The sequence below is a fragment of the Chionomys nivalis genome, chromosome 4 (assembly GCF_950005125.1).
Source record: "Chionomys nivalis chromosome 4, mChiNiv1.1, whole genome shotgun sequence".
Classification (NCBI taxonomy): domain Eukaryota; kingdom Metazoa; phylum Chordata; class Mammalia; order Rodentia; family Cricetidae; genus Chionomys; species Chionomys nivalis.
The window spans coordinates 95,947,303-95,963,594 of NC_080089.1; the positions used below are offsets into that span (position 1 = coordinate 95,947,303).

At 47.8% G+C, this 16,292-nt stretch overlaps 1 protein-coding gene across 4 annotated transcripts in view; it reads right to left on the reverse strand.

Moving 5' to 3' along the window:
- Positions 1 to 16,292, reverse strand: part of Mras (muscle RAS oncogene homolog) — a 53,588-nt gene that overhangs the window by 30,046 nt on the left and 7,250 nt on the right. Inside the window, exon 1 of one of the 4 annotated variants that reach the window (XM_057768075.1) lies at positions 6,835 to 6,954. The exons of 2 other annotated variants lie outside the window; for them this stretch is intronic. In XM_057768075.1, coding sequence (XP_057624058.1) covers positions 6,835 to 6,880 — 46 coding nt within the window. In that variant the 5' untranslated portion in view covers positions 6,881 to 6,954. Of the gene's footprint in view, positions 1 to 6,834; positions 6,955 to 16,292 lie in introns of those variants that run through there. One more of the 4 variants, XM_057768071.1, reaches the window with a different exon arrangement.

Below are 16,292 nucleotides of genomic sequence, written 5' to 3' on the forward strand. Positions count from 1 at the left end.
TTAACGAATGGTGCTGGAATAACTGAATATCAACATGTAGAAAAATGAAAATAGACCCATATCTAACACCATACACAAAACTCAAGTCCAAATGGATCAAAGACCTCAACATAAAACCAGCCACACTGAGCCTCATAGAAGAGAAAGTGGGAAGTACACTTGAATGCACTGGCACAGGAGATCACTTCTTAAATATAACCCAAGCAGCACAGACTCTGAGAGACACAATTAATAAATGGGACCTCCTGAAACTGAAAAGCTTCTGTAAAGCAAAGGACACGGTCAACAAGACAAAACGATAGCCTACAGAATGGGAAAAAAATCTTCCCCAACCCCAAATCAGACAGAGGTCTGATCTCCAAAATATACAAAGAACTCAAGAAATTGGTTATCAAAAAACAAATAATCCAATAAAAAATGGAATACAGACCTAAACAGAGAACTCTCAACAGAGGAATCTAAAATGGCTAAAAGACACTTAAGGAAATGTTCAACATTCTTAGTCATCAGAAAATGCAAATCAAAACAACTCTGAGATTCCATCTTACACCTGTAAGAATGGCCAAGATCAAAAACACTGATGACAACTTATGCTGGAGAGGTTGTGGGGTAAAGGGAACCCTTCTGCATTGCTGGAGAGAATGCAAGCTGGTACAGCCCCTTTGGATGTCAGTGCGGTGATTTCTCAGAAAATTAGGAAACAACCTTCCTCAACACCCAGTAATACCACTTTTGGGTATATATCCAAAGAATGCTCAATTGTGTCACAAGGACATGTGCTCAACTATGTCCATAGCAACATTGTTTGTCATAGCCAGAACCTGGAAACAACCTAAATGCCCCTTGACCAAAGAATAGATAAGGAAAATATGGTACATTTACACAATGGAGTACTAAACAGCAGAAAAAAATAATGAAAGCTTGAATTTTACAGGAAAATAGATGGAGCTAGAAAACATCATTTTGAGTGAGGTAACCCAGACACAGAAAGACAATTATCACATGTACTCACTCATAGGTGGTTTTTAAACATAAAGCAAAGAAAACCAGCCCGCGAATCACAATCTCAGAGAACTTAGACAACAATGAGGACCCTAAGAAAGACGTACATAGATCTAATCCACATGGGAAGTAGAAAAAGACAAGATCTCCTGAGTAAATCAGAAGCATCTAGAAACCTTGGGGGAGGGTTGAAGGGGAGGAGAGCAGAGAAAAATGTAGAGCTCAATAAAAATCAATAAAGAAATAAAAATAATAATTGAAAATTTGGGGGGGGTGTCTTGGCGATCTAAACCAGTCACCCAGATCTTTGTTGGTAAGGGCAATGGAGAATCAGGTGCCCGTGTAGCTCCTAAGGATGGGCTGAAGGCCTTAGGTGGAAAGATGACAGGTTTTAACACAGTTAGTGTCTCACCAGCTTCTCCTGAAGCTGGCAGGCTCTATCGATGGCAACTTGAGAGCGGCCTGGGAAGACTGACGGCCCCCCAGCCAAAAGCAGCCGTCCTTCACTGTGAAAAGATCAGCAGGGAACAAAGCTCCTCTCTGGCTTCTGACCACACCTGTCTGGAAGGGAAAGGCGCATCCCCTCCAGTCCTCTAGACCACTGGGCAGGCCTGGCTGATGCTGACATCAACGAGACGAGGCCTTGAGAAGCTGCTGCCCCTGACCTCCCCGCTCAGCCTTGAGACCTGCACTGGGAATATAATCTGCTGTACTCTTCTCTCAGCCCCAGATGCTGGATCACAATACAGATATTAAATCTTATCATTCTTTTATAATTTATGTATGCTATATTAATAAAACATTTTTGCATGTGAAAAAATCATTTGGGGCTGGCTCTGAAGCTTGGTTGGTCGAGTGCCTGCGTAGCTGCACTAACCCTCTGGCCCCCAGAAGCTGGAGGCCGTGAACATGCCTGTAATTCCAGCACTGGGGAGGTGGGAGCAGGAAGATCAGAAGTTCAAGGTCATCCTTAGCTATGTAGTAAACTGGAGGCTAGCTTAAGGTACATGAGACCCTGACTCTAATTTTTTCTCCTGATATGTATGGGCTATTTTTTCTTACTATTATTCCTTAAGCAGTATGATATCGCTATTTATGAAGTATATCTATCGTATAGGGTGTGTATAATGCAGAGGTGATTTAAAGTGTATGGGGAGGTGCTATGGCATTTTATGTGAGAGACTTGAGAATCTACAAATCTGGGTATCTGTCAGGGTCTTGAAACCCTGTATGCCCCCCACCCGCCCATACCAAGGGATGACTGTAATAGACTTGTATAGTGTAACAATTTGAGAGTGTTAAAATCTCCCTCACAAAATAAAATGTGAAGGCTCCCTGAAAATATTGTCTGTTTTCATTTAAGCTCTTTGGGGTGGAGCTGTATGTGGCTCCAGCACCAGAACCAACAATGCAGATGAACTACAGCTTCAGTCGCCTAAGCCACCACATACAGGGGGGCACAGGAGAGTGAACCACAAGACCACAGGACTTCAGGAATGGGGGCAGGCAGGAAGGACAGACACCCTCTTCTCTGCTTCTCAGGTTAGTGGAGCCTGGTGCCTCTGTCCTCCCTCTCCCCAGTGGCCAATGACACTGGGCCAGAGCTCAGGTGCTTGCTGGTAAGAGACTTTTCTACTATCCCCTGGAAACCCTGTAAGAGCAGGAGCAGGCAGATGGGAAAGGGCGAGGAAATAAACCATTTCTGTTGATTGTGTTCTTCAAAAGACCACAAGGTAAAACACACACTAGCAACAGAGGACCCAAACTTGCCCTTTGAGTCAGAGTTCAGACCACCCAGGGCAGAATCACCTGCCGACTTGGTATAAACAGCTTCCCCTTGCTGAGGCAGCTGGCAGGAAGTGGTCAGTGGAGGTCTCCCTTCTTTTTATAGAGCTCTGACCGACCTCAGACGTTGAAGAGCTCCAGGCCACTGGGAACCGCATCAGGCCAGGGTTCCCTTTCTCTGGGACTTTGCTTCTTCCTAGGACTCAGTGAAAGAGGCTCACGCTGTATCAGGCTAAAAACCCTCTTCATCCGTCCGCAGCTGATGAGTCAAGTTCAAACTTCTACACTGAGCATTTAATGACAACCTCTCATCAGTAGCCTACAGTAACCGCCCTAGCCACCTGTGCAGCAGCGGTACTCTACTCCCCGCAGCTAGCCTTTGCTCTCCCGGTGTGCCCTACCGTCACGGAATGTCCACTGTTCACAGAATGGCGGTGTGCAGAGCGGGCCAGTCCAGGGCCAGGAATCACTTCTCAGGGGAGACACAGCCTCCACCTTGTGCTTTGAGCCCCATAGTCCACATGCAGAGACCACCATCACACTTGGAATCTTCTATACCCATGCACCCCAGGGCATGGGATGCCTTTGTTGCCCTCTGTCCTCACAAAGCCTAGCATGGAACAGGCTGAATGTACCAGGGTTTAAGCACTGGCATTCCCAAAAATGTTATACAACCCGGCAACCACGGAGCTGGTCTCAGTACACACAGGACTCATGGAAACCCTCTCAGCCAGGCATTGGGACTGTGTCCAAGGGGTGAGATGAACCCCACAGATAGGACTCTTTTGGAATAAATGTGAACCAGAACAAACTGGATCCAAAGAGCCCCCATACAGAAGTGGTTTTGACTGCCTGTCTTCTCCTGAGGGGCATGTTTTTCACCCAGGGGGAAAATGGATCAAATGTCTTTGTCTTGAAGATAACAGGGCATATGCCACACTACTACAAAGTAAGATGGTCCTGTATGGCACAAGGAAAGATTCTTAAATGCCACTCAAAGGCTAAGCTAAAATGTCACCACAGGGCAAAATCACTGTTGCCACATAGCCATATAGCAAACTACTTATATTTATATCCTTCTTCTAGTAAAAGTTAGTGCTTTTTTTTTTAAGTTATTGTTGAATGTTTGTTCTTCACTTTGGGGGATAATAGGTGGCCCCTTGAAGGTAGGAAGGTAGCTTAAGACAAGCATGGATTCCTGTCACATTTGCCATTCATTTTCTGTTGTGTTTCTGTCCACTGACCAGTTGTATAACCTTGGGTAGCCTCGGTATCTTCTCTAAGCATGAAATAAAACGGCATTAAATATGATAAGCTCAGAAAAGGCACCCAGATATTTCCTCTCTCGCCTTTTTACTATGTTCCCAGAAGCAAAAGCATACCCATCTCAGCCATGTGACCCCCAGCCATGGCCTCTTCCCTCATTTGAAGACTCCCTGCCACCTCATCTCCATCACAGCCAGATGCTGCAGGCCTATGTGGGAAGGTCGCCCATCCTTTGGGGCATTGTTTCCATGGGAAAGGCTCTGAGGTTCCAGCTCCCTCCACATAGGAACCAACTTTTGGAACAGCAGCCATTTGGCAGGGAAGGCAGCTGAGCTGGTTTCCATGGTAACTACTGTTCCCTCCACCCCCCAGAACCCCGCCCAGCCCACAGGCAACACCAGCAGTCTAACCCATTACTTGCTCTGGAAACTTCCTCCTAAAAGGCAATGCTGTTTTATTTTGTTTTGTTTTTTTAAATGATTTTATATAAAAAACATCAGGCATCTTTAAGTTGAGAAGTAAGCTTTTTCTTTGTTTGGTTTTTTTCCCTCTCTACCCCTCTTTTTCCATAACATGAAATTATTTCCTGAATTCCAGAACCACCTCCCCAAGCAGATTACAAGCACCATGAGGGTGACAGCCATACCTCGCCATGACCTCCCAGGTCTGCAGGGGTCTTTTTGTCCTGCCCCCCCTTAGCCCTTCTACCCTCTCTGCCTGCTCTTGTGCCAAAGAGGGACACAATGCCCCTTCTTCTGCAAGAAGAAGCAGGTATTTGGGTGCTAAGCCTAGCATAACCTTGTCAATCAGTAAGTTTCAAAATATGATGGGTACAGGGGGCTGTAGAGATGGCTCAGCAGAAGACCCAGGTTCACTCCCCCACATCTACATGGTGGCTGACAACTCTCTGTAACTCTGTCTAGTTCCAGGAGATCTGATGTCCTCTTTTGTTTTCCCAGGCACACTTGCTACATGTGTGGTACAGTACATGCAAGACAACAGTACAGGCAAAACACACACATAAAATTAAAGCAAATAAATCAAATGTGGTGGGTATATCTGAGAAAATCCAGGGACAGGACGACACTAAGCTCAGCGGCTGTCAGCATGGCAGCCGAGGGGGTCAGTAGCAGTCCTGATTCTTCAGCCAGGCAGGCGATGGAGTCCCATGATGAGGCTTCTTAATCTTTTAGACCCTCCATCTCCCCAGTGTAAAAATAAAGAACAAGAGCCCAGTGGAAATAACATGGAAGATGCCTGAGCAATGACAGGGGAATTAACTGACCCTGAGTTTTTTTTCCAACATACTAGGTCTCAGTGTCCTAGTTCAATTCCTTGCCCGTGCATGAACCTGACTTGAGGGACTCTGTGCTCCACAAAGGGGTGATGGAGGACACTTGGGACATCAGTCTGCTTCCCTCTTCCCAGATCCTACAGAGTCCAGAGAGTTTTTTTCCCCCAGAATAACAGCCCAAACTACTATCTACTGTTCCAAGAGGTCATGTGAAAGAAAGGGTGCTGGCAGCAGACACTGTCAAGGGGTCCAAGGAGAGGTCCCTGGCCACCCACCGACCTCACCTAGCACAACTCTTAAAGCAATATCATATAGTCCTGGTTGAAACCAGTGGTGCCTAGAGTGGTAACAGCTGTCGTTCCTTAGTGGATCTGCCACGCCTTACGGCCCCTGACCCTGATTCATTTGCAGCATCCCACAACCTCATCTGCTACTATGGTTCTCCTCTCTGGGCATTGTCCGTTCTGTGCAGCTTCCCTGACACGAGGTTACAGATTGTTAAGAGGCCAGAGCAAAGGGTACAAGCACCCCAACGATGCTGCCGGCTTCAGTGAAGATCTGGTCCTCACCGTTCTTTCGCCTCTCTATTTTGATAGTAATTATTCTAAAGACTCCTCCTGAGCCCAGCAGTTGGGCTGAGAGAGGAGGGTGCGCTCATCATTAAGGGCGCTCTTCTGAGAGTGCGTTCACAAGGAGCTGAGTCCGTCCTGGGAAGCTAACCTCATCTCTGTGATGTCTGGGTGTGCCCAGCACTGGGGGGGATGAGGACACATTGGGGGTAGTGGCCCAACCCATGTAGAGGAAATGGCTCTGCATTCCAGGAGCTGCCCTTCCCTTCTGCACAATTCCCAGAAATGGGATGCTTCCCCCAGCTGCTGACCTACAAGTAATGCAGGACCCACCAGGAGTCTGGGGCACTTGGCATCCCTCCCTAAGCCTTTCCCCTTCTTCTTGGTATGACATCTGTGCCAACTCAGCCAGCACTGTCCCTGGACCGCTCCCCACCTCTAAGCAGCCACCTCTGCACCCAGCGACCTCCATCCTTACCATTGACCCACCAGCCAGCTACGTATGTAAGCGCTCACCACAGAGGACTTTAAGCCCAAGTCCATATGACAAATGTGTGGCTGAGTGTTGCTCCTTCCCGGAGCCACGACAGATGTCACTGACTGATGGTGGGTTCCTCCCTTCCTCTTAGAGTCCTTTTCTACCTAGTGCTGCTGATAGGCAGAAACAAGGTGATTGACATACATAGACAACGAACTTGGCATCCCAGAGCTTGCTCACTACTGTTCTTGTTCTCTCCCAAGCACCTCATGAAGTTTTTCTTTTCTTTGGATGATTCTATCATTGTCTTATGTTTTCTCCTCTTCTCTGCCAATCTCTTCCACCATCAAGAGAACCAGAAAGATCACACTAGAATCAAGCAAGGAGAGCCCTAGTGCCCTTGTTCACCCTGGAGCTTAGGTTTCTTGGGTCCGACTCACCAGTATAAAGAACCTTCCGGACAGGGGATGGGCACCCATCTACCATTTAGCGCTGAGTCTCTGAGAGGTGTGCAGAAACTTCTGGCTACAGTCATGACAGCCATGAGGGTGTTCACAGCCAACACTTAACACAAACAATGTGTCAAAACTGTCGGGAGATTCTGCCGTTCAAATAACTCATTCAGTTCTCAAGTACTGATTTGATGAACTCAGTTTTATAGCTCCAGAAACACAGGGCCAGTGAAATGGCTCAGTGGGAAAGAGCATGCACTGCCTAGATTGAAGACCTGAGTTCAATCCCTGAGACCTGCATGGTAAAAAAAAAAAAAAAAAAAAAAAAAAAAAAAAAAAAAAAAAAAAAGAGAGAGAGAGAGAGAGCTGACTGTCACAAGCTGTCCTCTGACCTCCGCACATACTCGATGGCATGTGCACACAAACATACACAAGAGTTACACCAATTAATGGGCAAATGTAATCTAAAATCAAAAACAGCTGAGAAGCAGAGAAGTTAAAATCACTCCCCCAAGGTCTCCCAGCAAAAAGGAGTACTGTGACCCCAGAGCCCCTCCAGCCACCACTCTGGGTATCCTCCGGTGGCTGGCAGGAGGATGGACATGTGTGTGCAAAGCCAGGCCAGGGCAGAGAGAGCAGACGCAGGTGTGCTGGTGAGAGCACAGCTATGTGTAGGGAGGTGGTATCAGGGTCAGATACCATCAGGTCAAATTACTGGCCAAAGGCAGCCCATAGCAGGGTAAATGCAAGGACCTATGGAGATGCATGCATGGGCACACACGCGCGCACACACACAACTTCCCCACTCCAGACTGGGATAAAGCCTGCTGCACAGATCTGATCTCGGCAAATACCTTGTGAACCAGAGAGGAAGTGGGATAATCTAGACAACTCTGAAGCCCCATTTTGTATCACTCTCATATCCATCTATATTCAGAGTTGCTGCTTCCAGCTGGGCCTGAGGCTGGCCCCTTACCGGGAACTCCTGACCAAGGAACTGGCGCGCTATAGGATTAGAAGTCTGTAACCTTGGGCAGTCACTCACCCTCTGGAAAAGTGGCAACAGCAGCAGCGCTTGGCCTCACGATGCTGGAGGCACTGCATTTTGTTCGCTTGTTTGACCCAGCGTCTGACACAGAGGAACTCCCCCGTAAGCACCAGGTCATCACCATCATCAGCATCCTTCAGAAACCCATTCCAGTCTCTCCTCCTGCAGGAAGAACCTCTATTCCTTCCAGGCCCTTCCGGGGCCCAGGGATGGTCTGCAAACTAGCAGGTCAACAGAGGATAGCTCAATAAAACTCACTACCCCACTGCTGGAAGGTTCTCATGGGAGTCTTTTGGACTGGTTTCGCTGCAGACTCTGTGCTGGAAGAATCTGCCATGATCTATCTGTACAGCAGTTCCCTAGGACAGCAAGCTCCCAAGTGCTCACTCACAGACTGACCAGGGTCCATGCTTTCTCTCGCATGTCTCCAAGAGTTCTGGAAATGGTTGCTCTCACTTCAGAGCACACAAAGACATCACATTGTTCATGGGTTCAGCGTTCACCAGTACCTCCCTCAAGATCTTAAATACCAGTGTTCTCTACCAAATACCAAGGCCTCTCTGGGTATCTTGTGCTTTGGAGATTAAGTATATCATGAGGAAGATTAAAAACTGACAAGTGCTGTAGGATAATGTTCTTGTACAATGTAAAGATTTGTCACTCATACTGGTTTAATAAAACATTGATTGGCCAGTAGCCAGGCAGGAAGTATAGACAGGGTGACCAGATGAGGAGAATTCTGGGAAGAGGAAAGGCAGAGACAGAGTCACAAGCCAGATACAGAGGAAGCAAGATGAGGATGCCTTACTGAGAAAAGGTACCAAGCCACATGGCTAACCATAGATAAGAATTATGGGTTAAGTTGTAAGAGATAGTTAATAATAAGCATGAGCAATAGGCCAAACAGTTTATAATTAATATAAGCCTCTGTGTGTTTCTTTGGGAATAAATGGCTGTGGGACTAGGCGGGACAGAAACTTCCGACTACAGACAAACCATAGGACATAATAAATGGCCAAATTATACCTGAGTCCAGAGAAGAGTGGACTGGGTGAGGAACCAGTACAGACAACCTCTTAGGATTCACATCAGCTCACAGTCTGTGCACTGATGCTATAATGTAAGATGTTGTTGCGTGTGTTTTTTTTTTCCTTTTTTACTCTTTGTTCTTTGGGGGTCCACCACCCAGCTCCCAAATAATCACATGGAAATTTATTCTTACTTATGAATGTCAAGCCTTAGCATGGCTTACTTCTAGCCAGCTTTTCTTAATTTAAATTATCCCATCTACCTTTTGCCTCTGGGCTTTTACCTTTCTCTATTTCTATATATCTTTTTTTCCCTTCTTATTTGGTGTCTGGCTGTGTGGCTGGTCCCTCACTTTCTCCTCTTCTTCTATTTCTTGCTCCTCTCTTCTCTCTTCCTATTTATTCTATCTGCATGCCAGCCCCACCTATCCTTTCTCCTGCCTTGCTATTGGTTATTCAGCCCTTTATTAGACCAAGCAGGTGTTTTAGGCAAGCAAAGTAATACAACTTCAGAGTGTTAAACAAAAGCAACATAAAAGAATGCAACACATCTTTGCATCATTAAACAAAAATTCCACAGCATAAATGAACATCTTAAATATTCCACAACATAACAGTAAGAGTCTGGGAATAGGGGCATTTTAGTCAGGCAGGGGGGTCTAGGGAAGCCTTCCTGGTAAAGGCAATGCCAGAACAGAGTCTTTTAAACCACACAGTTATTAGCCAGGTATACAATGAAGACAAGCATGTCCCAGGCAAACAACAGAAGCTGCAAAGCTGTGGTGCTCAGGAGTATGAAACCAAGGGCACAGCGAGGAACATAAGCTGTGAGATATGGCTGCGTGTAGAAAGTGGAAGGGATGAGGTGGGAGAGTAAGGGTAGGAGACAAACCAGGGATCTTCATCTTTGCACCTTCACACCCAGCATTGGTGCAACAGCATACAGTGGCTGCTCAAGAAACATCCACTGATAAGGGAACCAGCGGCCAGGGCTGCAGGGCTAGGCAGGTGAGGGTGTGGCGAGCCTGCACGTGCTGGAGGCCCACAGATCCTCTCTACATGCAGGCCAGCATGGTCATGCAGTTAGGCTTGCTGCATGGCTGCCCAGTGACCCAGGCCCTCCAATCACAGTGATGGTCACAGGGAGATTACACAGTAGGCAAATCCCAGCAGAGTCTGCGTGAGGCTGGACAGCTCGCCCAACACAAACTCAAAGTAGTAGATGCTTGGAGGAGAGGGGCAGGGTTAGGGCAAGATTAAGAGTCCAGAACGAGGGGAGGGGAGGTAACCCAGGAGAGGTCCGGTGACAGAAACCAAGGGAGAGCTGCTACTCCACTTTTACCAAAGGGGAAACAGAGTCAGAGATGCCAAACCATTTGCCCAATGGTCCACGTTAGTAAAGAGAGTGGCTGAGGTTTGGCCTCCAAGTCCTGGCAAGATGTAAGACTACAAGTTTGTCTCACTTCCTAGAGCTGAGGGGTTGACAGGGGTCTCAGTGTCTCAGAATCCATGCAGCCCTTAGGCTATGGGTCTCACCTGGCCTCTGGAGCCCCAGCTCAGCTCTCCTGGGTCCCCAGTACCTCATCAAGGACAGGAGGAAAAGGAAGACCTTAGTCCACAGGTGAGGAACCTTAGGATTTCTGTGAGGGCGGGGCTCCAGCTGAGAGGAGAGGTAGGTGTGGTTTGCTTTGTAAATCCTTGTTCTCGGTCCCTGGGGGTAGGGAGTACCAATTAATATTTTCCTAGTGCTGGGGCAGTGTCACCTGCCACGCAGAGACAGGACTTCTTCAGCCTACCCTGGGAATCCGAGCACGACTGGGAAGGTCACCCTAGTGGTCACTCCACGGGGAGGGTTCCCCACACTGAAGGCCTTCCCCACCTGCTTTCCAATCCTGCTCACTTGCTGCTCTCCCTCGGCTGAATCTTCTCATGGGTCCTTCCACCTCCTCACTGCTACTCCACAACTCTGTGCAACTCAGCCCTGCACAGGCTAGATTCAGCTAGCCCAGCGGTCCTCGACCTTCCTAAAGCCATGACTCCTTAACATGGTTCCACGTGTTGTGCTGACCCCCAACCATAGTTATTTTTGTTACTACTTCATAACTGTAATTTTGCTACTGTTATGAATCGGGATGCAAGTGCCTGTGTTTTCTGATGGCCCAAAGGGGTCACGACCCACAGGTTGAATTAGCACCTCTCCCCGTCCACTCAGGCCCCTTTACCACCTTTCCACTCTAAACTAACTCTTCTGCTTTCCTCCTCCATTCATTTACCTCAAATTCAAAACCAAGGTCCCTGACCTCTGCTGCATGTGGCCTGCCCACTCAGTGGCTGCAGTCTGCTCCCAGCCTGGGCTCCCTTCTCCAGCAAGGTCCTCCAATTCTTCAGCACTGCTACTCCTAAGCTGTCCTGGAGCACAAAGACCATCCTGGAAAATCGTGCATGGGAATCTTTACTTTCTGAAGAGACAGAGCCTTCTAGACTTTCCCTCTGCTGTTCAGCACACCTTCTCCCATACAATCTCTGCTCTCACTAATTCCTAGCAGGGTGTCCAGACCACAGGGTGCTGGTGCCCACAGGTAGCCTTCCAGTAAGGGTCTTCCAACTGAACTCCCTCCAAAACTCTCTTTGAGGAGCTGCCTCTGTCTTCACAGGCCCTCTGAGCTGAGCTCAGAAAGGCCTCGTTCTCTGAGCCCTATGGAGCCCCTTGCTTCAGTCTATGGAATTTCAGGCAGACTCCAAATGGCAGCCATTATCCACTGACCCCTAGAATCCTTAAAGACAGGGTTCTATGGCTTTGTGCATGTCTAGCTGAGGTTGGACCGCAAAGCTCTTACGTGACCCCGTGGCCATACTGCCTCTCTTAAGGAGCATGCCCCTTTGTGCCACCCCTTCTATCGGGTTCCTCTGGTAGCATGGAGCAGGGGGCTGACACAGCTGGCAGCTGCAGCTAGGGAATGCCTACAGCAGGGCAGATGTTTTCTTTCGGTTCGTCTTTGAGACAGCATCTCACTGAATAGCCTAAGCTGGCCTGGAGCCTGCTATTCTGTCTCGGCCTCCCAACAGAGAGTTTACCTTTTTAGACTAACCAGAAGTCTGTTTGTGTATGTGTGAGAGAGAAACCTAGACTTTAAAATACTGACCATTAGGGCTGGAGAAGAGAGCTCAATGGTTAAGAGCACTGACTGCTCTTCCAGAGGACCCAGGTTCAATTCCCAGCACCCACACAACAGCTCAAAACTGTAACTCCAGGTCCAGGGGATCTGACACCCTCACACAGACATACATGCAGGCAGAACAGCAATGCACATAAAACAAAAATAAATTTGAATACTGACCATCAGTTTAAAAGGTTTTCATTGTACAAAACAAACAAATGACCCCCATACCTCCTAATGGCTCTGCCACGGATCAACGACCACCTCCCTGGCTCTTTCCAGCATGGACACAACCCTAGGGCTGTGGCAGTCTGGGACAGATGACTCTTCACTGCTAGCCTGGCCTGAATTGGCTGCAAAGAACCGAAAGACGAAAGCAGTGGAACTGACCCCATGCAGCGACACGGGTTCCTCAGCCCGCAGGGAAATTTCCAGGGGTGTGTCCTCTACAGAGAGGGCACACTGCCTGCCTCGGGAGTGGCTCAGACCCAGGGAGGTAGAGGGTGAAAGGTACATTCAAAAAGGATTTTGTTTTCCTCATTTATTTTCAAAACATTAAAGGCCATTATCAAAGACTGTGACCATTTTTTTATTCTTGACCGAAATGGGGACTAGGCTCTTCCCAGAGGTAGGGTGAGGAAATCTAATTTCCATTTTTAAAGAGTAGCCAGATGGATGGGTCAAACAAAGGGGAAACTTCCTGGAAATGAGCTGGGCATGGCAACAAGTGGGTTGATGGGATTTTCCTGTGTGGAGGCCTGTGGAGTGGTACACGGAGAACCAGCTGCCTGGGTCTGAGCATCCACCATGGCTCAGGGCAGGGCAACTCTCCCAAACTCAGGATTCTAAACTTTCTAGCTGGAAAAGCAGGACACACACACACACGGCTACACCTCACCCCCTGAGCTCTATGGTTTTCTGTTTTCTGGTTTTTCCTCTGCCTTCCTAACCACGCAGATTTGGTTTAGAAGGGAGACGGAAACCAGGCACACTGCTCTGGAGCAGACTGCCCTAGACCCAAGGGCAAGGCTCGACCAAAGGTCAGAACAGATTGGGTGGCCGGTTGCCCACCCTCTGCTTGCTTGCTTGTGTCCATCCTGCCTTCCTTCGGTTTTTTGTTGTTATTGTTGAGTCTTTCTTTTTTCTTTTCTTTTTGAGACCTCTCAATATGTAGCCTGGTTGTCCTGGAACTCACTATGCAGACCAGGCTAGCTTTGAACTCACAGAGATCCATCTGCTTCTGCCCTCCCAAGTTCCGGTATTAAAAGTATGTGCCACTTCACTTTCTATATAGCGTTTCCATTAAAACTCATTCATCTAAGAGCTAGAGTTGTAATTCCGTTGGTAGAGTGTTTGCCTAGCATTCATGAAGTCCTGGGTTTGATCCTCAGCACTTCATAGACCACACGGAGCAGTTTACACCCATAATCCCAGAACTTGGAAAGTAGAGACAGAAAGACCAGGAATTCATGGTCATTCTTGGCTACATAGCAAGTCTGAAGTCAGCCAGGGATACACAAGACCGTGTCATGGAAAAAAAATTATCAATCTTGCCTCTCTGGTAGTTGTATAATCTTTAGCAAATTAACAACTGTGCAAAACTATTAATTTTTTTTGAGACAAGGTTTCTTTGTAGCTTTGGAGCCTGTCCTAGAACTCACTCTGTAGACCAGGCTGGCTTCAACTCACAGAGATCTGCCTGTCTCTGCCTCCTGAGTGCTGGGATTAAAGGAGTGTGCCACCACCCAAGCTATAAAACTATTACTGGTAAGTGACAGACAGCAGCATGATTGTTGGAAGAAGAGCCAGGCTGAGGCCTGTGGCCAGGGTATACCATCATAACATCCATTCATTAAACCCCGACCACACCCTAAACCCCATGATATACCTTCCTGACTCCTAATGTGCCTTGGACTTGCTGGATGAGATTCCACATATGTCCTCCCAGAACCCCCTGTGATCTCTCTTGACCTCATTTCACAGGCTGCAACTGGATGCCTAATTGTATATGATGTAGTATGACCTCTCTACTCGATGGTCAATGCACATCCCTGCAGAGCTCAGTGAATGTCTGCGGACCCAGATCATTTCTGCTCCGCTCAGTCACTCTACAGAAAAGAGATCCACTCCTGGCTTGGTCATTAGGAGAGGCAGCCTGTTTAGAACTTACATTAGCCTTAATGACGGCAGTACCCATCCTACAGCATCTGTGTTCTTCTGGAGCTCCAGGATACTGAATTCTGCCTAGAGGAACTCTCTAGTGCCCTTTTGGATTTAAAGGGTATGGCTCAATCTTAGTCTAGAGCAGACTTTCATCACAGCTCCTCAATCAAGTGACAGAAGTAAGGAGTTGTCAGCTCTGAGAGAAAGTGCAGGAAAACTGATCACTGGGAAATGGTAGTAAACTAGGGTTGAGAGAGAGACCACCACAGGAGTTCTCCAAGCAAATAGCCAAGCAAGAAGAGAAGGGATGTCACTGACAAGCAAGAAGAGAAGGGATGTCACTGACAAGCAAGAAGAGAAGGGATGTCACTGACAAGCAAGAAGAGCTACAGGAACCCCTTTCTCCTGAGTCTGCAGCGAAAGCCTGTTGTATAACACAGCAGTAGGTCGGTAGGACTTAGAAAATAAGCCAAGCCTACCATACCCATGTGGGGCACAGCAGGTAGCTGATCCTGGAGGTCAGACAGCCAGTAGGCACGGTCCTCAACCTCAAACAGCCAGAAACACCGTGGGCACAGGGGGGTCTCACTGACGCTTAGGCAACTTTTAAAAATGGCACCCTTGGAGAACTTCAGTAAGGAGAAAATCCTCCGGGAGAAGTGAGAACTGCTGGATGCCTATCTCCCCACACACGCAGAATGGAGGGTTGACCAGAGAAGAAAGGCAGAGGGAGCTGGGGCATCTCTTCTGTGTGTGGAAGGGAGGCTCATAGAAGCAGGGACTCTCTTAAGATCACACAGACAAAATAGAGTGGCAGAAACCAGAGCAGGGACTTCATCCAGGAAAGAGAAATCAGTCGGGTAGCGGTGGTGTACGCCTTTAATCCCAGCACTTGGGAGGCAGAGGCAGGTGGATCTCTGAGTTCGAGGCCACTGATCTACAGAGTCAGTTCTAGGACAGGCTCCAAAGCTACACAGAGAAACCCTGTCTGGAATTGGGGGGAGAAAAAGGAAAAAAAAAAGAGTCAAATCTGAGAGTCCCTAAGGGTAGGTTGCCTGCTTGGAGCCTAGCTGGGTGGCCCCAGACCCTTGCCTGGCACTGTTGGAGACCCTGCCTAGGGCAAAGCCACTCCACCCTGTCCTATTCCATTCCGCCCACGTGCAGGCTTTCTCCAAACCCTCTGCCCATCCTTCTTATTCACCCACACCAACCCTAAATAGAACGGTCGCTGTGGACTGCTCTCTCTATTAGAATGGTTATTTTGTTAAGGTGCCAAGTGACCAGTTCCTGCACCCCTTTCCATCCTTCCAGCCATCCCTAGCTAGAGTCCAGAAATAAAACAAAGGCTTTGTTCCTTTATTTTTATTTCCTCAATAAAATCTTAAACATGCAGGAAACACCCACCCAGTCCCAGATAAGTGGACTCAAGCCACAATCCACGGAGGGTGGGTGGAACTTGGGGCAATGAGTGGAGTGGACAGGAGGCTGTCTGGGAAACCATCTGGTCTTAAATGCCACCAGAGTACCTGACCTTTGTAGAGCCTGACTTCCGCAGCTGGAAAGGGTGTGGTGTGCAGGGGTAGACCTTCCCACTTTCTGCCAAGAATCTCAACCTGAGGAATGTGGGTGTGGAAGGACATCGGAGAAGACACAGCCTATACAACACGACAACGTTTCAAAAATATATGTATGTCCCCAAGGTGTTGGGACAGTGTCTCCACCCTCCTTCCCTCATCTCCAATAAAGCAGGTGTTGAAAGAGCACGCAAGGGGCTATTTTGGACTTTGGGCATGATTCCAAAGAGGAAGGCACTGGCTGAGAGAGAGGCACGGCTCTGATCAGCGCACTGAAGCTGCAGTTTCCACTCACGCTAATTAAAACATGAAGAGGCCAATTTGTGATTATCTAGAAAGGGGGAAATTTCCAGAAAGTGTGTTGAAATTTTAAAGGATAAGAAAAAAGAAAAACAGTAAATACCTCGAAATTAATTCTTTTGAAATGAATGTAACACTCTTGGGAGGCAACTTTCCCCTAAATGATCGGCTCTTA